Raw genomic sequence first — 19826 nt, 5'->3', positions numbered from 1 at the left:
GCAGTGCTCACCATCTGCCTACTGAAGCTGCAGTCTTGGTAAACACAGGGTCTTTGAACAGGTCCGTGCTTAAGCGTTCTTAGCACAATGCAACCTAAATTTAGAAGGTATTTTGGCAACTCTAAATCTGAGCAAGAATAGGGGCTTTTGAAAAATAAGGCTTTAAGGTTTGTCATTTTAGGGGTAAATTTTAATACAATGTGAGTTTGAACTCTTACATTTAAAAGAAAACCTTAAAATTACTGATTGCTTCAAAATGGTGTTATGGAAAAATTAATCCGTATCAAAACTTGGCATGGAGCACGAAAACTCCTCTGTTTTTTGAGCAAAGCAAACAAAGATTCCAAGGGACAGGACCAAGAATGGGAGACTCAGGACATTTACAACAGCAGGCATTTTCTCTTCCTCTTCTTGACGGGTGGTGGGCAGAGAACTGCTTGGATAGCATCATCAAACACTGTCTTGAGACCTTGCTGTGAGAGCAGAGCCCTCTAGGTATTTTACAGCTCCAGTCTCCTTAGCATTGGCTAACCCCTGCGGGTAGTGACGGCAGTCAGCTTCTTCTCCTTCAGTTTTTGATCACATTTTTATCACCCCTAAGATCAAGTTCGTTCCCGCTAGGATGATGGAAGTGTTATGACAGTGGTGTTGCACTTCCACATACCACTTTGCACAGACATTTTCAAATGACGCAGGACTTACAAGGGAAAAGCAAATTAAGAATACATCTGTTTGAGGATATATTCTTGTCCAGCTGCTGTAATCTTGTCCAGCTGTATTCTGTAGAGTCGCTGGTTTTCCATCGACTGTAACATTGGCAGAACAATTGCCAAAGACCATAGGGATGTATTTTCCAGGAAATGCATTGGTGGTATAACTGATCAGTAAGCAAGTTTCACCTACAGCTTGATCTCCCACCACCACACTTAATGGCTTGGCCTGCATCTGGGCCACTCACTGGGCCACTACTGTGGCCGGGCTCTGAGATGGAAGCGGTAGGCTGTGGGGCACATAGTGTCCATGTTGCCTAGCCGTCCTTGGACTGGAAGCTGAAGCCCAGCAGCAGCCACCACACAAAGCTCTGTAAACTTGTATTTGCCTTTTAAACATCCAGTTACTGCTAAAACAAACACTCACTTCTGCATTGCTGTCTCAAGGTTCCTCTTGAGGAAGAGGTTGAAAATAGCTCTCATACCAACTACAACAGCTTTTGTTAGTCTGTTTTATTTGAAATGAAGATTTTATTTCAGGGACACATTGAAAATTACAGCTGTTTAGGTAACCTGGACTAGCACACCCAGCCCGATGTAAGTCATTGCTCAGTAGAAAGCACAAGAGTGTCCATCTTGCTAAATGAATCTTAAACTTCAGAGTTAAGATGGCTGGGATGCCACCTTACCACAATTTATCCCAGTTGCTGCTCCAGATAAGGAGTGATGAGAGTGTTCACAGATGCATGAATCTGGCATAGTGTTGTGTTCCCAGAACGAATGTCTATAGTTCCTTCCTACCTCCTAAAGTGAAGGACATGCTTTTTTCCTTTATGAAATGGATGTGTCTGGAGTTGGTTTTTGTGGAGCTGATCTCCAAATGCAGTGTGGACTGCTGTCAGAAACTATCTTTGCTTTCAGAAACAGACAGCATTGTATCTTCCTTTCTTCCAAATCAGCCCAGTAGCTGCTGTCAGGTTCACAACAGCACACCTACAAAACCAACTCCAGTCATTTGCATTTTTTACTGTTTGGTTTACATTTATAACTTCTTCTTTTCTTCTCCAATAGGCTCGGGTCATGTATGATTTTGCTGCTGAACCTGGAAATAATGAACTGACAGTCAGTGAAGGAGAAATTATCACAATTACAAATCCGGTAAGAACTATATGTTTACATCTGATTGTCCTCTATGGGCTTATTTTAAGATTTGATTGTTTTGTGGTCAATCAATCCACATTGTTTTTACCTGCTGCTATGAAATGCTGATGGTGCAGTAAGAAGCTGTTATGCAAACACTGAGAAAGGTTCACTCCCTTAAAGATAGCTGAGTATATGACTGAATTTATTATATCTCTTTATTTAGTGTTTTTCTCTATTATTTACAGCCTTTTGGGCACCCTGTAGAGGTTCTGGAACCACTGCTTCCTGCTCAAAACGGCCTTGGCTTTCCTAAATAGCTTAGCTTACTGATCACTCTAATTGTTCTAAGCTTTATCCTTAAATTAGACTACCAGAAAACAGTGTATACTTTTATTAGCATAGCTCCCAGTGAAGTTATCTTTCCTGAGTTACAAGTTAAACTGTTTCAACTTTTATTCAAATAAATAATTATATGTATAGCAAGCACTTATGCATCTTTGCAAAACCACATTTAAGCGTGTGTATACACACACACATTCATCCTCACACATGCACATGTATTTCTGTTCACATACTTAGGTATATTGCTGCCCTCTCTGAAATATCCATGCAATCTGTTATCTCATGTTCTTTCTGTTGGAAATTTGCCATGATTTCTTTCATAAAATAAAATCTTTATAGACTATTCAATTTCTTTTGTGATCTTTTTAGCTAGGAAGCTCAGAAGTAAACATAATACTCATTTTAAAACTTATCTTAGGCCCAAGATCCTGTTACTGAGTTTCATTACCTCTGTGTGATATCTGCCTCAGTATGTTTAATAGTTCTTTTTATGTGTAACTTTATTGTAAGCATCCTTAAAGTATATAACAAAATTATGAGATGAACCCCATTTGAAATAAAAGTTCTAAGAAAAATTATTTCAATTACTACTATTCCATTAAGGACTTACATGACTGGCAAAGGGACAAAAGCAAGTATGGAGAATTATTATTTATAGTTTTAAAATGAGCACAGTTTTATCCATTATTACTTTCTTTCTTCACCTCTTCCCCCCACCCCCCAGCACCACTGAGAATGGCTGACTTTGTGATGTGGCTCTGTGTACCCTCCTGGCCAGTGCTCCTGAGCCAGGTGTCCACCTTACTCCCTGCCACTGCCTCAGCATTCCACACTGCATATTTTCTTTTTTTTAAGTCTGTTTTTTTTTTTTTCTTTTAGTTGTCCTGGGGTTTGAACTCAGGACCTCACATGTGCAAGGCAGAAGCTCTACCATTTGAGCCACTCAACCAGCCACACTGCATATTTTCTATAGCCATCCTTTTTATTAATCTGTTTCACATTTCCTATCTTAATTTTCTGGATTGCATGTGTAGAATATCTATTCAATATCCTTTTATTCCTTAAAACTAAAGCATTTCAGGTTTGAAATTCATCCACTTTTTTTTTTCCATATGATAAAGTCTTATTGGATACCTGCTGTGCATGAGGCTATGTCCTAGATACCTTGCGGGGTAAACTTGAAGACATACCAGATGTTCTCCTTCTCCTCCTTAGGAGTTTTGATGTCAAAGAGGAGCAATTCACAGTGATGTAACAAAAACACATAGAGTTGTTGACAAGTTACTGTTGAAGAAGCCCATTCCCATTTGTGTTCTGATCAGGGCAGGCTTTATTGCAGAAGATGAAATCTGACTGACTAGATCCTGAATTGTGGGTGGGGTTTCATCAGACAGAAATGCAATGTTATTTCAGACAGATAGCCCTCGCATCATAGGTTTGAAAGTATGCAGTGGTTTTTGGCAATCTCGGCTACCGTTTATTGACAACTCATAAGCCATGTGTTCGGCTAGGTTAGGATTATGAACAAGCATAGCAGGACAGAGGGTATGTATACACCATTAGGAAAGAGACTAAGAAAACAGGCCCTCAGAACCAGTCAGACATGCCTGTAGGCCAGGCCTCAAGCCTGTGGACTTGGTTGGGTAACTGGGCTCCTCGAAGGGCTTTGTTTGATTATTTTAGAGATGACATGCTGGGGTGTGTATGTCACAGAGATTAGTCTGATGGGTGTACAGAGTGAGTTGGGGTAGCTGCAGGCAGACAAAGCATGACTTTGAGTTGTGGCAACGGGAGGTGAAAGAAGGGTGCAGGAGGCCATGGAATGTAGTTCTTGCGCAGATAGACATTACTGCTGAGGAAAGAGGGAAGGGGTCACTGAGGTGCTTGGCTTTTGCAACTGAGAAAGTAGAGGCTGTAACCAGGCAGAAGAACTTCAGAAGGATTAAGTGAGTTTGGGATACGTTAGGTATATAGAGTTAAACCTGCTCTGTAGTACTGTGTCATTTAAAGTCAGTAGTGCAGAGCTGGGACCAGGCTGGAGCTAGGCAGCTCCTGCACAGAAGAAGGTTCCAGGAGGGCTGAGGATTCCCTTTAGGAGAAAGGAAGGAACAGGTGCAGGTGTGTCCCACTGGATTGGAGGACAGTAAGGACTGTGGTGGCACAAAGGTCAGGAAAGGAGAATAAGGGTGGCGGAGGTGACAGCAATGTCTTCACAGGGAGATCATTTTGAAAACCTACTTTATGTCTTATATACAAGAAAGAATTGCTGGGTAGAACAAGTACATGTAGAAATTTTGGATAATATGCTAGGTATTAATAAGCAAGTCAGTTCATTTTTAATCATGAGAGATTAAAGATTCTTTTGTCTGCCTAATATTTTTCGGTGAAATGTTTCTTCAGTTTCTCAGTAAAATAGTATTGTTGCTTTTGTAGTAAAAAAGTGACAAAGCTGTGAGTTAAAATGATTTTTAAAAAGAATGTGATTAGATAACTGTATTGTGCTGTTTATTTCAAAACTAAAAGAAAGGATTGTGAATGTTTTCACCACAAAGATATAGTGTTTGAGGTTACAGTCATATGTACCCTGATTTAAGCACTACACAATTTGCACACATATTGAAATATCACATTGTACCTCATAAATATGTGCAGATTTTAATGTGTCAATTATAGAATGTGTTATCCAGCTTCAGGTAATTATCAGTTATGGCATTATTTACAAACTTAAGAAGACTCTTTACTGTTTTCAGAGGAAAATGGAACTTTGCCAAGATAATAGATTGAAAAACAGGAGGCTTGATATAGAGTTCTACTATATTATTTAGTCTATTAATATTCTATATTCAGAAGAACCTAAGAACAATGGGTCAATTAGCTCTTCTTATATAACGGACAATCCAGAATTTAGTGGTTTAGGGCTGGTTCAGTGCAGAGTGCTTACCTAGCCTGCACAATACCCTGGCTCTGAACCACAGCACCAGAAAACAAAAATGACAATAAAATTTAGTAGTTTAAACTAATACCCAGGATACTCAGGAGGCTGTGAGCCAGCTGGATGGCTCTGCTGACCTGTGCTGTACACTGGTGTCAGCAGTTACCTGTCCTGACTGGGGGCTAAATGGTCTAAGGTGGCCTCGCTCATCTGTCTGACAGACTTGCTGGTGGGCTGGCTCTGGATGGGTGGGCAACAAGGAGGCTCGTCATCTTGCAAGTTAGATATTCACATAGCGACCTGGGGTTCCAAGAGGGTGAGATGAACTGTGCAGAGCCCCTTGAGGCCAGGCTCCGAACACCTCTGGGTTATTTTCCACCTCATCCTGAGAGGTCAGTGGGAGCAGTGTAGGCTCAGGTGGAATGTATATTCCACTGCTCAGCAGAGCTACAAACCACTGTTGTCATCTGCCAAAGACCAGTAAATAGAAGGGAATCCTACAATGCTGGTGATCTAGTGAAAGACTTTTTTAGTATTTGATTACCTGTTGTTGAAGTTCAGTTTGTCTTGTTTCTAGATTATATTGTTTGCTGGAGTAAAAGAAGTCCACCGATTTAAAGTTTTGAAGTGTTAGCTCTGTAGTAACAAAAAAGCTTAATGTTATTACTTTTTAATGTAACAATTTACATTCATAACAGTTTATAAATAAACTTGTGATAATTCCCAAAGGAAGTTTCTGCAGGAAATCTCAACCATAACCCTTTTCTTTTTTCTTGATAATTCTATTAGGATGTTGGTGGAGGATGGCTGGAAGGAAGAAACAGCAAAGGAGAACGAGGGCTTGTTCCCACAGACTATGTGGAAGTAAGGACTTACTGTTGTTGATCAGTTAAAGCTAATCTTGACCAAGTGTCTTTTCATCACTTGTCAAATTAAAGGTCAGCCAGGAAGATAGCACATTTTTTAAAAATACAGTTTCCATGGTAAAAATAATAAGTTCTAATTATATAAAATAGGGAAAATACATTGAAGTAGAACTTCAATGTATTTTCTTAGTAGAACTAAGAAAAGGTTATTGTCTATAGACCTAAGCTCCAAAGAGCCTATGGGTATTTTGAGTAAGTTCCTAAGAAGGATAGCAATATTAATTTTTCTGAATAAAAGTCCCTATTTTTCTTTTACTAATATTGCAGCTGCTGGCTACAACCCTGTTTGTTGTAGAACTGTTTTAAGAGGACATGCTTCTTAGTTCTTTCTCTCATTCTCATAGATACAGGTGTCTTAAATGGGCTGCTATGAGAATTCCCTAGCAAAAGCTTTGCTGTGGTAGGTACCAAAGGTAGTATACCATAGCATTGTGCAGGAGCTGCTCTGCCTGGCCACAAGACTTGGCAACAAAACCCTCTTCTGAGTCAACCGCCTGGCACCCCCTGCTGGTTGGCTGTAGGTCCCTCAGAATGGATGCTAGGTACTTGGTGAACTTGCCTCTCATCTTGGGTGACAGAACAAAACTAAGGTTGTCTGGTGTACCTGGGAGTAAAACTGAAGATAGATCAAGAATTAAGGTACTTTGGTTCACTTCCAGTAGAAAGGAAAGGCTGCCGTGCCCCAGGGGATGTTTCCCTGGGACCTGTCTGTACAATGAGGAGGACGCCTGTCTTTCTCTTGTCCTTGATTGAGTGAGCCAGGGAGTCTCAACCCTCTGGGGAGTCTGTAGATTTTCCTTCAGAAACAGGTACACTCACACACATCCCTGCTTTGTTCATACAGTTACAGACAATTCATAGGCCTCTGAGCTTTGTCCACAGGTCTGAGTTTCATACCGTGTTTTTGCTCTATGCACTGAGCATCTGTCCATCCTAAAATGGACAGGACTGAGGAAAAAAATCTGATGATTCAAGCTGATATTGGCAGTATTTTCTAGAATTCTGCTTAATTCTAGAAAAGAATATTTATTTCAGACATTATTAGATTTGCTTATCTATTAGGAATATAGACTCCCCACATACACCATATTCAGAAGTGGACAGATCCCAACAGGCAGAACTCAGCAGAGCCATCAGTCATCTGGATATGATAGATGCCTGTGGACTACATCATCTAACAACAGCAAAAAGCGCATTCTTCTCAAGGTCACATGGACCATCTAAGATAAGCCATGTTCTGAACTAAAAAACTTAGTCAACACATTTAAAAGAAAGGGCTGGGAATGTAGTTCATACTAGAGTACTTGCGTAGTGTACCCAAGACCCTAGGTTTGATCCCCAGTGCCACCAAAAAAAATTAAAAATAAAGTATATTCTCCTTTAAAAAAAAAAATAAGAGAACTCATACATAGTCTGCCCTCAAACTGCAATGGAATGGTGCTCAAAACCAGTAACAAAAAGGTAACTGGAAAATACCAAGGTACTTGAAAATTAAGCAGCAGACTTCCAAATTATACAACTCAAGGAAAAAAATCTCAAGAGAAAATTTAAAACAATTTAAGTAAAAATTAAAACACAACTTATCAAAATTGTAGAATGCAGCAAAAGCAGTACTTAGAGGAGAACACATAGCATTGGAGAGTATAAGCCCCTTTTCTGTCATAGATGAACTTGCTTGCCTTCAGTGGCTCTCACTCTGAAATGACCTTAGTCTATGAAAGTAATCGTGGTTCTTTCTAATATTCAGATTTTACCCAGTGATGGAAAAGATCAGTTTTCTTGTGGAAATTCAGTGGCTGACCAAGCTTTCCTTGATTCCCTCTCAGCGAGTGTAGCTCAAGCCAATTCGTCGGCTGCCAACAGCAATAACCAGGTATGTCTTCGTCCTGCTAGATGTGACTTGCTTTCCCCAGAGCAAAGTGCATTTGTGGAAGCTTGTGTTGCATCATAACTATTGCCATTCCCTTAAAGCATAATCAAAGTAGCTTTTAGGATGCATTTCCGTTGGGTATTAACAAAGAACTCACCTGTTAAGCCTGCTAAAGATTGTTTTCAAAACTAATTGTAAGACAAATGAGTGTTAATCAAGAGTTGCTCTTAAAAGTCTGTCATGATATGAATGCAGACCCCAGAAGTCACAAACACTCTAGGAAATGAAGGCATGGGAAGGAAGGGTCCTGTTGTTGAGGAGTCAGAGCTTTGACTGGTCGAGGACCTTGGCACGTGGCTCACACTGTCGGAGCTTGTGCCCCCATCCTGCCGATGGAAGCAGTGTAGATGAAAGTCTCAGCAAACCCAGGCACTCGGCGCTTACACTGTTACTGCGTTGCTTCTAGAAAACACAGAACTGTGGGGTAATTTGAGAAAAATGCGGTGGAACTTTATATTAGTTTTAGGATTTGACCAGCTTAGTGAATCTGCCTAGTTCAATTGTTTCTGAATGCTTAGAATGAGTGACAAGAAAATTGAACAAATGGTGTCAGCATGTTGCTATGTACATCTTTAGAGATAAACGGCTTTAGGAGATGGGATCTCTTTACTTCTTAACTACACGAAAGTTTTAAGTTATGCTGACCATAATAATTATATTAGTTACAATCATTTGCTTACATAATGTATCTGAACCCTCCAAGAGAGTTTATCAAAGCACTAGTACCATATGTTAACTAAATTCTATACATTTAAAAATAGCTTTTGTAGACATTCTGAACTGCAAATTAATGTGACCCAGAAATTTAAAATTCAGAGACAAATGATCACCACAAACATTTTATCTCTATTTTGTCACTCACAGTACTTGAGAACATTGGTTGGTTAAAGCTTCCTCACTGTGAAATGTGAAGAAATGGTAGTTATGCCTTATTTTGTTCTCCCAGGATTCTCAACCTGAGTGAATGCTGTTGAGTGCTGAGTGAGTGCTATGTCTATGTTATAGACAGAGGCTAACTTATTATTATGTAAAAAACTCTTGGAAACCTATCAGAAAAAAATTAACAACTCAGGAAAAAAAAATGGAAAAGGGGTATAAAGAGATTGCCCATTGGGAGTGGAAGGGGGATGAAGAAGAATGGTGGTGGGAGGTCTGAACCCATCCTGTGCATAGAGGGGGTTCAGAAGATCTCTTGGCCTCTTCCCATTCTGTGCCCTCAGTTGTGATGACCCTAAATGTTTCCCAGCATTGCCAAGTGTCCTCTGGGAGCAAAGTCAGCCCAGTTGAGTTATACAAAACATCTGTAAAATGGGTTTGCATTAAGTAAATGGCAACATTTTGATAAAAGGGAAGTAGAGTGAAGTGATTCTTAAATGAACAAAGGAAACAATATAGAAACAGGCATTTATCTTAACTCATAGAATCTCCTTCAGTTGTCAAAAGGCAAGCTAAAGCACATTAGCCAGTGACCAAGATTTAAAACTAAGTTGATCTTGTTCTGTTATCAAGTTTCTCAGTATTTAGGTACTGTAATATTAACTGATTAATTCAAGTCTAAATTTCTTCCATGCTATTTAGAAAGTAATAAGAACAACATTTAAAAAAGAAAATATTAAACTTTACTAATCCAGTCTAACACTGAATCTAAACAAATCCTTTGGAAGCAAAGAAAACAATGAACTGCAAATGTAAATGAAATCCAGAAAGCATGACTATCATTAATTTGAGTATTTGAGTTTAATTTAAATTAAGTAAAAATATTTTAATAGCTATCTCTAATCTGTTACCTGGGATATGAGAACAATTTATTTAGGCCAAAATTAAAGGTTTATTTTTGCACCACGAAAGATGTCATGAGTAAGGAAGTAGATTACGGTTATTAATTGGTACCTTTAACATTTTTACTAACAAGTTTGCCTATTCTTTCATTTTGCTGAATGTCAGTGACAAAGTCCTACATTCGTTCTGGGAGTGTGCTTCTGGGGATGCTCTGCTTTCCCTGTGTGTTCTCCTCTGGGGACAGTGTTGATTTGTCAGGGAAGCCAGGCCTCCCTACTTCCTCTACCCCCAGTCAGGTCCCATGGCCACCACCCCAACCTCAGGGCCACATCTTTAGAGTGTGGTCCCGTGCTGCATTGCGAGCAGTAGTCAGTGTAAACTCAGCTCCCACACGGTACCCAACCTCCCGACTCTCTCCAGTTCTCCTGTTTTTCTTTTAAATCCTATCTTTCCTTCCATAACTTATTTGAGCCTGCTGTTCTTTAGCTGAGCCTTCCTTGACTTTGTATAGTAACTGCATTTCAGAGTAATTCATGAATTTGCAACTTGATATGTGAAATAACATTTTTTTGTGGTACTGGGATCGAACCCAGGGCCTTGCATGTGGTGGGCAAGTAGTCTACCACTTGAGCCACACCCCCATAGTTCTGTATTTCTTCAAACTCCTACTTTGGGGTTGCTCAGGTGCCCTCTGGTCTCAGACTTTCTAGGCAATCATTGAGGTAAGTGCATGGGTGGTGTTGGCCGGGCCATTACCATGGCCCCCTGTGATTGCTTTCCTTCTTTAGTAGTGGGAGAGTCCATCAGCAACCAGAGAGTTATTCACAGAAAAAGTTCAGGCACTTGGCCACAGTTCAGAGTAGAATGGCAAATGTTATTCTTCAAACAATTTCATCTAGAAAATTATCAAGCTGGATTTAATTTTTAAGCACTTGAAGAAGTTATAGGTGGCATTTTTTTATATTTACCCTTGGGTTACGTGGGAACTTTCTGAGCCTGACACATTTTGTAGCAGCCTTTAAGGAGAAAATTGATATATTTAGACCAAAAAGTAGTATTAAACTAGGAAGAGTACTTCTAACATGTTATAGACATAGGCTAACTCATTATTATGTAAAGAACTCTTGGAAACCTATCAGAAAAAAATTAACAACTCAGGAAAAAAAAATGGAAAAGGGGTGTAAAGAGATTGCCCATTGGGAGTGGTAGGGGGATGAGGAAGAATGGTGGAGGGGGTGAATCTAATTAAGTATATTATAAGCACATATATAAATGTCAATGAATATACCCTGTACAACTATTAATGCTAATAAAAAATTTTCATTGCACTGGCGGCTCATGCCTGTAATCTTAGCTACTCAGGAGGCAGAGATCAGGAGGATTGTGGTTCAAAGACAGCCCAGACAAATAATTCATGAGACCCTATCTCAAAAATACCCATCACAAAAAAAGGGCCAGCAGAGTGGCTTAAGGTGAAGGCCCTGAGTTCAAGCTGCAGTACAGAAAAAAAAAATTTCATTGCCAAAAAAAAAGATTGCCATCGGGAAGAAGCACAAATAGTCAATGAGCGTGAGAAAGTGAGGTGCCCTTTCATTGTTTCTTCTACCTAACTAGAGAGAATGGAGGGAACGGTCAGCTAGGCACTGTGCCACCAAGCTGCCGAAGGGTGAGTCGGTGGCACTCTGGCGTCCCTATGTGCAACGTGTATTCACATGTACAGTGCATAGCTTCTCCCACCCAGCAGTTCTGAGTTCATCTTGCAGATCTCATCTTAGAACACAGATTCGGGGCAACAAGTTAACTGCAGCCTTTCCACTAATTGCAGAAAACAGTCAAGTGTCAGGGGGACTGGTCCAGTGAAAAACAGGGCACCCCCCAGTGGTAGAACCTTAGCATTCCTTTAGGAGGAATGGGAGCAGTAGTGGGGTCGACGACAGAGATGCAGAGATGGAGATAGAGATGCACACACTCCAGAGACACAGTCTGTAGAAAATTTATTGAAGGAAACCAAAGAAATGAGCAAAATCCTTATCGTTTCCTCCCTCTACCTCAGATTTTGTATAGGTGAATGAGGATAGCCATCAGAGTACCTTTCAAGGGAAAGAGTATTCTTCAGTGGTTCAATTTCATTATTAGTTATCTGGTAACTTACAATTTCAAGGGCATTTCCTATTAGTGGCTGTACCATTAGCATGAATTCACTGGTGTATGGGAATGAGTCTCAGAAGCTGTTAAAAAGCATATTAATAGTTGTCCTCATCTTGTTTTCATTAGTCAGTGGTGTGTAAAGTGTATCATTGTCTTGATATTAAAGAAAATTACTAGATCACTGCTTCTGTAAAATACTTTTGAGAAATTAATGGAAAGTTTTTGTTTGTACTTTTCTTTTTTTTGAAGAACAAGAATAAAGGGGTTAGTTAAAAGTTCTATAAACCAAGCCAGGATTTGGTGGCTCACACCTATAATCCCAGCTACTAGGGAGGCTGGGAGCAGGAGAGTCGAGGTTCAAGGCCTGTCAGAGCAAAAAGTCAGATCCCATCTCAACAAAAAAGTTGGATATCATGAGTCATACTTGTAATCCCAGCTACGCAGGAGACATAGGTAGGAGGATTGTGTTCAAGGCTGGCCCAGGCAAAAAGCAGAAGCCCCTAGCTTAAAAATAGCTAAAAGCAAAAAGAGCTGGAGCAGTGATTCAAGTGGTAGAGCACCTGCCTGGCAAGTGCCAGGTCCTGAGTTGAAACCCCAGTACCACAGAAAAACAAACACATTTTAGAGGGGCACGCATACGTGTGTGTGTGTGTGTGTGTGTGTGTGTGTGTGTGTGTTTATATATATACCTGGTAGACTGAGACAGGAGACACGAGGATCACGATTTTGAGGCCAGCCTAGCCCACATAATGAGACCCTATCTCAAAAAATAAGAAAAAAATCTCTGACCCTAGGTGTTCTATCTGAAGGTTTTTGACTTGAGATGTTTTTCCGTTTTCTTTAAATACTGGAAAGATGTCTGTGCTTGGAAAGTAATTTTTGCCTTCTGTGACATTGATTCCCTTGAGTATCTCTGGTTTGGGGGTTCCACCCCCATCTGCGTACCATGGCAGGGGGGATGCATGTGAATGTTGAGTTAGAGGTAGGTCGGACATCTGGCTTCAGAGTGATACCTGCTTCCTGAATTGCTAGCAGAGCAGGCCTCAGTACAAAGTGTTGTCAGATTCGTGGAAGACATTTAATAAGTCTTTTCCCATCTCTTCCATTCTCCAAACCGGTGTTCTCAATCCGCTTGTCTTTTTGCTCCCACCTCTCTCCCTCTTCTTCCCTCTCTAAGCACATGGATGATTTCTTATAAATGTCTCCTAATCTCAGATTTTCAGTTTGCCCAGGTTCCAGCTTTTTGCCAGACAACTCTGTCTGCATATCTCCTCTGTGTCTCTAGCTTACCTGGAATAGAATTACTCACCCTTTCCCCACACAACTATTTCTGTTCCTGACCTTCTCATTTGTTTCTCTGAAGTACCACTTTTTTCTGTGCCTTTTTTTTTATTCTACTTTTAACACCCTGAGTGCCACTGTGAGCTCTTACTGTTTATTTATTTATCTATGTATGTATTTATTTATGGCTGTACTAGAGCTTGAACTCACAGGGCTTTGCGCTTGCTAGGCAGGCACTCTACTTGAGCCATGCCCCCAGCCCTTTTTGTTTGTTATTTTTCAAATAGGGTCTTGTGTTCATGCCTGAACTGGCCTGGACTGAAATCATTCTATTTACACTCTTCGTAGACATGAAGGCAGCTTTTATTAGTTGAAATGGGGGTCTCACTAACTTTCTGCCTGGGCTGGCCTCAAACTGCAATCTTCCCAATCTCCACCTCTCAGTAGGCCACAGGCATGAACCACCATGTCTAGCCTGAGTCCTAATTATTGATTAGTATGACCTGCATCCTTTGCATGTGTGAGGGCAGGGAATGACTGAGAACCATTGTTCTAGTGGAATCTCTATCATTGATCTCCGGAGGCAGCATAGCTTGGCATGAGGCTCCAGGTCCAGATTACCTGGGTGTTCATCCCGGATCCCTGTGTGACTCAGGCTGGCCACCTAGCCTTTCTATATCTCACTGTCCAACCTCGTAGGATTATTGTAAAGAGTAAAATGAAAAAGTAATTCTCAAGTATTCAGAGCAGTACTTGATATGCAGCAGTGGCCTCATAATTACTAATTACAGTGATCTATATACCACTGCCTCTAAATAACATTAAGTATGTCAGTTTTACTTAAGAAAACTTAAAGGCTCCCGAAATAACTATTTCCTACATGTCAAAGGGCTCTCCCAGGAGGCAGTCACTGAATCAGAGTTCTGCAAGAAGACTTGAACATTTGAATGGTGTGGAAATTGCAGAAGTTCATTTGTAGATACTTTTCCAGACCCAGTTAGATTTCTGTGATTCCTCCACAGGGCCCCATCCCTGCCTTCCCCTTAGGTGTCTGTCAGGCTCTGTCTCCATTGGCTGACCTGCCCTGTGCTGTCCCACCTTCTCTATGTGCCTTTGGCTGTCTTCTAAGAATTAAGAATGACTCCTTCCATCTTTCATTCACCTGTCCATCCCTCAAGGTTCAGCTCAAATACGATGTCTTTCATGAAGCCTTTTTAAATTTTCCCTTTTACTTCCTTCTCATCTTTCCTTTCTGTGTATTCTCTGAACACTATTTGTGATTCTTATCAAATTATATTACTTATTTGTAAATTTGTAAGCTTGATAAGCAAAGATTTTGTCTTAACGTTTTTTTCCCATTTCCAGTAACTTATAAGAGGCCTCGCACTGTAATAGAGTGCTCTGTACTTGTCTGAATAATTTTTTGTTTCGTCACAAATACATCACAAAGTGCTATTCAGTGTAAAATGTTGTGAGACTTAACAGGTCTCCACCTGCATCCTGGTCTCAGGCCCGTCTGTGCGTTCTCAGCTTGGCTGCAGTGCTGGGAGCACTCTGTCACAGTCCATCATTCTGTCATCTGATCAGTTGCCCAGTCAAAAACAGTTCCACTCTCTTACAGAAAATCCTCTGGGATTGTTCATTGTTTTTATATCAGTTTGGGTATGAAATATGCAAAGTTTACTGAGCATTTAGGGATAATATCTTTCTGTTATGCAGAAATTTTCTATTTTGTGATATTTATTATAAAGTAATTTTTATTGGCTAAGGGATAATGAAAATGATAGTAATTTTGTGTTGGAACTACATTTTTGCTTTCTCAATGTAATCTTAAAAAAATTACATTTTTCCTAGGCATGGTGGTGCATGCCTGTAATCCCAGCTACTCGGGAGTCAGAGACAGGAGAATCTCAGTTTGAGGCTAGTTCAGGCAAAGTTAGTGTGAGACCCTATCTGAGAAAAACAAAAGCAAAAGAACTGGAGGGCTTGGCTTAAGCAGTAGAGGTTCTAAGTTCAGTCAGTCCCCAGGTCTGAAAAAAAAAAAAAAAAGGCAATTTTCAATCCATTTTAAAATAAATCAGTAAAAGAAACCCTAACAAAGATATTAGCTTTGCTTATTTCATTTCTTCAACTGCATCTTATAATGCTGCAGATGTCTTCCAATTGCTTTTGGGACTGTCTCTTTAAAAACCTTCTTGGAAAAGGCTATCTCTCTCTCTCTCTCTCTCTCTCTCTCTCTCTCTCTCTCTCTCTCTCTCTCTCTCTCTCTCATTCTCTCTTCACTCCAGCCTCACTCCCACTTGGTTGCTGGACTCTCTAAGGAAGACTGTACGCCTGTGTTGAGGATTTTGGGCAATTGCCCTCAAAACCACAGGAGGCTGTCAGTACCAACTTTCCTCACAGATCCTTGAGGTAAATGACAGGACAGCTCTGCTCATCTAGGGAACCTTTCCAAAAGGTTCATGTGTTAGCAAGTCTGCTGTATAGGGTGGTTTCTGTTGTTGGTTGTTTTTGTCTAACTTGGAACAAATGACGCAGGCAATGTTTTGGGGGTTTTTTTTACTTTAAAATTGCTATGCTAAAAGGGCCAATAAGCATTGTTTATATGCACAACCAGGAGTGTCCGTAAGCACATTGCCTTGGTAGTGGTTGCATCCTGTCTTGTACAGAGTTGTCTGTTCTTAAACTTCGAGCTGCATGAACTCTCTGAAGTAATACAGGAATTACACATTTATTTTATCCAATTTATTTTAAAATTCTCTTTATTTAAAAAGTAAACACCTGAAACAGATCTGTGGGTTTCAAATATGAATTAACAAAGCATGTGTTAATTCCAAAAACTGATTTGAGTAATTTCTAGCCTGTAGTACCACTACAACTGACTCTTAAGTGGATTCAGTGTGTTTTTGTGATTCATCTTCATTCTTAAGAGAATATACATGTTTTATATTTCCATTAGTAATTTTCTAAAGTCACTAGAGATTCATTTGTAGAATTAGATCATGTCTTTTGAGCTAAAAATCTGTGAAGAACAAAATAGGAAGTGTTACAAGATCTTCTGTATGTTGAACTGAAGTGGTTAGGTTCTTTACATAAGAAGATTTTATAACCTCTGTAGGCTCTTTTGAAGAAAAGAGTTAAATGTTCACTGGTCATTCTGACCACAGTGTTGTTGGGTATAGGAATCAGGTTTTATTTGACTCCTGTACCCACATTCTGACACAATTAGTGCACGATTATAAAATCCAAATGAATGAGAAATGTCTAATAAAGACTGTTTTCTTAGTCATGCAGATGAGTTGCAAAAAAAAAAATCCTCAACCTTCTTGTTTTATGAACTTTCCACTCATTTTCATTATATACTCTTGGGAAAAGTCTTGCTCTGGAGGCTTCCACATAACCAAATTCCTGAGTTCTTCCTCTGCTTCTTTCCTTTCAAGCAGGAAACTATGTATTAGGGTGTAATTGCCTGGTAGGCTATAGCAGGAAAGGCCAAGTGACAGCACGATAGTCAGAATGTACAGTGTGTGCCTGAGGCACTATAAGAATCTCCTGGTATGGTAATAAGGAGGACCCTTCATTGCAAACAAAGCCTCTTCTCCAGTTAACAATACAAAAGGCATTCAGGCTCCTCTTTCCTGGTGGACTTACCAAACTGAGTCTTCTCCGTTGACTATATTGAACTTTGAGTGTCTTCTGAAAGGAAACAGTGGGCCACAGGAGCTGGAGGCCACTCCTGGGTATCTTTTGAGCTTTTGTATTTATTTTGTGCTCTTGTTTTCTGGTTTAATGAAAAGTGAAATAGAAGACAACCTTAAGGAAACTTCTGTTAATTCTCAAACTTAGCCCTCCTTTTGATGCCTGACCTAGTTCAGGCAGACACAAAGAGAAGTCATGGCTGTTACTGTCCATCTTCGCCCAGTTCCTCTCCCAAAGTTATCCTCATGTGTGTGCAGTAGGAGTTCCTCCTCTTAGACCATGTCTTGCCTGCTTACTGAGAAAACAGAGAAGTGAGTCAGTTCTCACCATGGTACCCAAACAGCTCTTGCCCTGATCTTGTTGCAGTTTTGTCAGATATAGGGAGTTTGCTTTTTTTTGGTCCAGGTTCCCCAAAGATGTCATGTATAAGAAGCAAAATAAACCAAACAGCAAACATTACAAAACCAGAACCTATGGTTTTGTAGTCAGCAGTTATGGATTAGAGTACAGTAGAGCCCTGTTGCCCTCTGGAATGTAGCTCCAAGGAGAATGCTATTGAGGAAACACGGCATAAGCTCAGGACATAGTGCTGTCCTGCACATGCTTGATTCATTTTCCCTGTAACACAGGCCACCTTCCACTAGAGACATGCTGCCTTTCAACACGTCTGTTAATTTTCACTTTAGCACTTCAGTTAAGCACGTTTGCTTTGCTCTTTGGGCACCATTTGCTTTTGGGAGGCATGCTTTTACAAAATGAAGGACAGGGGAAATAGCAGATCACACAGTGATTGAAACACAGCTGAGAATAACTCAGCACTGGATGTGGAGCTTCTCCATCGCATGAGTTGTGTACTGGGGCTTGGGAATTTAAAATTTTTGTTTTTGAAATTTCTTTTGACTTTTTAAATTTTATTTTTTTACTGCACTTGGGACAAACTGTAGTAAATCCTCAAAAAGGGTGGACTTACTATCACATTCCATCATCACAACTACCTGTATATGCCTGTTATTTTCTCTGTGTCCACATGGATGTATACACAAGCACAAATGTAAATCTTATGCATACATTAAAGCCATGATAGAGGGTATGTAATAAATAATGTGTATTGTTTGTAACATTTTTAAGGTTGATAATCCTTACCTTTTCTCTCTCACCTAATATCCTGATCAATTTTAACTCTCCCCCCCAATGTCCTTGAAAGCTTGTTTGTGAGTTAGTATCCATGCTGAAATCATGCATCCCATTTAATGATGTCCTTCAAGTTTCAGTTTTTATGAGCATAGACCCTCCCTTTTAGAAGAAATTTTAAAAATTCTGACTTAACCAGTTGTCCTGTAGAATTGCTGCCTTTTAGATTTGTATGGTTGTTTCCTTATGATCTTAAATCGTTCCTTTATCGTCTATATTTCCTAAGTTGGACGTTATACTGAAAGGCTTAGTGGACTCAAATTAGACATCTGGGGCAAGGATGTATGTACCACAGGCAATGTTGTATGTCTCATATTACACCACATTGGAAGACAGCATATGTGGTCAATCCACTGTTACTGATCAGAATGACCCTGGGATTAAGTTGACCACAGTCTACTACCTCCCTTACGTCGTGTTTTCTCCTTCTGAACAGAAGTAATCGATCTGATAGGAATTTAGCACCACTAGCCATTCCCCTAATGGCTTACCCCAGTTGCTAATCCTTACCTGAATTAATATGCTGTTCCTTCTACATGTGCTGACTTGGCTTGCTTTTGTAGAGTACCACTTTCCATCATAATCTGTCTGCTTGAGTGCCAGTTTCTACTGGAATTCAGGATAGACATGGTTCTTTCCGTTTAATTGCTAGTTTCAAAGTATGAAGTTGTTTTATAGCTACTTCAAATAGTAACTAAAGGATTTCTCTGTCTCTTTTTTGTAGTATTGTGAAACACATTGATTGAATGTGTTTCAACCCACTGAAGTGTTTTATTTACTTTGTGCTTAAAGTTGTCACTCTTGGGAGCCCATTCATGCTGTCTTCTCTTACTCATAGTTTTTTTTTTTTTTTTTTTTTAACAGAGAGAGCTTGTGGAGGTACTGGGATTTGAACTCAGGGCCCTCATACTTGCTAGGCTGGTACTCTGTCACTTGAGCCATGCTCTCAGCCCTTTTCTTGCTCTTAAATATTGCTGATTCTATCATTTGTGTCATTATTGGGTCAGCTTCAATTAATTGATTTTGGCCTTTGTGATGAGTCATATTTTCCTGCCTGGTAATTTTTTTACTGGATGCCAGACATTATGATCTTACCTTGTTATATACTGAATATTTTTACACTACATATTTTTTAGCCTTATTGTGGGATACACTTAAGTTACTTTAAAACAATTCAATTCTCTCAGGTCTTATTTTAAAGCTTTTATGAATGGGACCAGAGTAACATTTAGTTTGGGTTTATTTTTGGCCCTTTACTGTATATACCTGATACACTGTGAATTTTGAGGCTTTCTGTTGTGACTGGTGAGAACAGCCCTGTCTCTATGAAGGTGTTTTCTTAATTCTCTCAAATAGTTTTTCCCTGACTTTGAGACAGTCCTTACATGACGAGCTGATCAGATGTTAGCATCAGGCCTTGGGTACCCTCTGTGTGCAGCTCTCTCTTAGATGTGCAGCTCCACTCCTGATCCATGGCCTGGGAAGTCTCTCCAGGCAGTAATTGGGGCAGTTGTAGAGATAATCATGTTTATTTTCTGTATCTCAAGACCACTCTCCTTTATTGCCTGGTACCCAGTGATTTGAAAAAAAAAAAAAAATCATGTATTTTGTCATATTTTTTTAGTTTTAAGTGGGAACATACTGAGTCTTTGTCACTCCATCTTGATTGTCTTCTTTGTGCATTAGTGATTTCCAAATTCACTTTTATTTGTATTTACAAAATAATATACCACCCCTTCTCAAGA

General features: G+C 39.8%; 1 protein-coding gene and 1 pseudogene across 4 annotated transcripts in view; one reads left to right on the top strand and one right to left on the bottom strand.

Annotated features, from left to right (window-relative positions):
- The window catches only part of Snx9 (sorting nexin 9), a 97515-nt gene that overhangs the window by 28827 nt on the left and 48862 nt on the right, over positions 1–19826 (top strand). For 3 of the 4 annotated variants that reach the window (XM_020156870.2, XM_074071578.1, XM_074071586.1), the window contains exons 2-4: positions 1782–1868; positions 5917–5991; positions 7801–7926. In XM_020156870.2, the coding sequence (XP_020012459.1) occupies positions 1782–1868; positions 5917–5991; positions 7801–7926 (288 nt within the window). The remainder of the gene's footprint in view (positions 1–1781; positions 1869–5916; positions 5992–7800; positions 7927–19826) is intronic. The other variant, XM_074071593.1, reaches the window with a different exon arrangement.
- LOC109681909 (ras-related C3 botulinum toxin substrate 1 pseudogene) lies at positions 129–945 on the bottom strand (annotated as a pseudogene).

Source organism: Castor canadensis, chromosome 1, assembly GCF_047511655.1.
Source record: "Castor canadensis chromosome 1, mCasCan1.hap1v2, whole genome shotgun sequence".
Lineage (NCBI taxonomy): Eukaryota > Metazoa > Chordata > Mammalia > Rodentia > Castoridae > Castor > Castor canadensis.
Note: the sequence above shows the minus strand (reverse complement) of the source record. Positions and strands in the feature narration are given on the sequence as shown.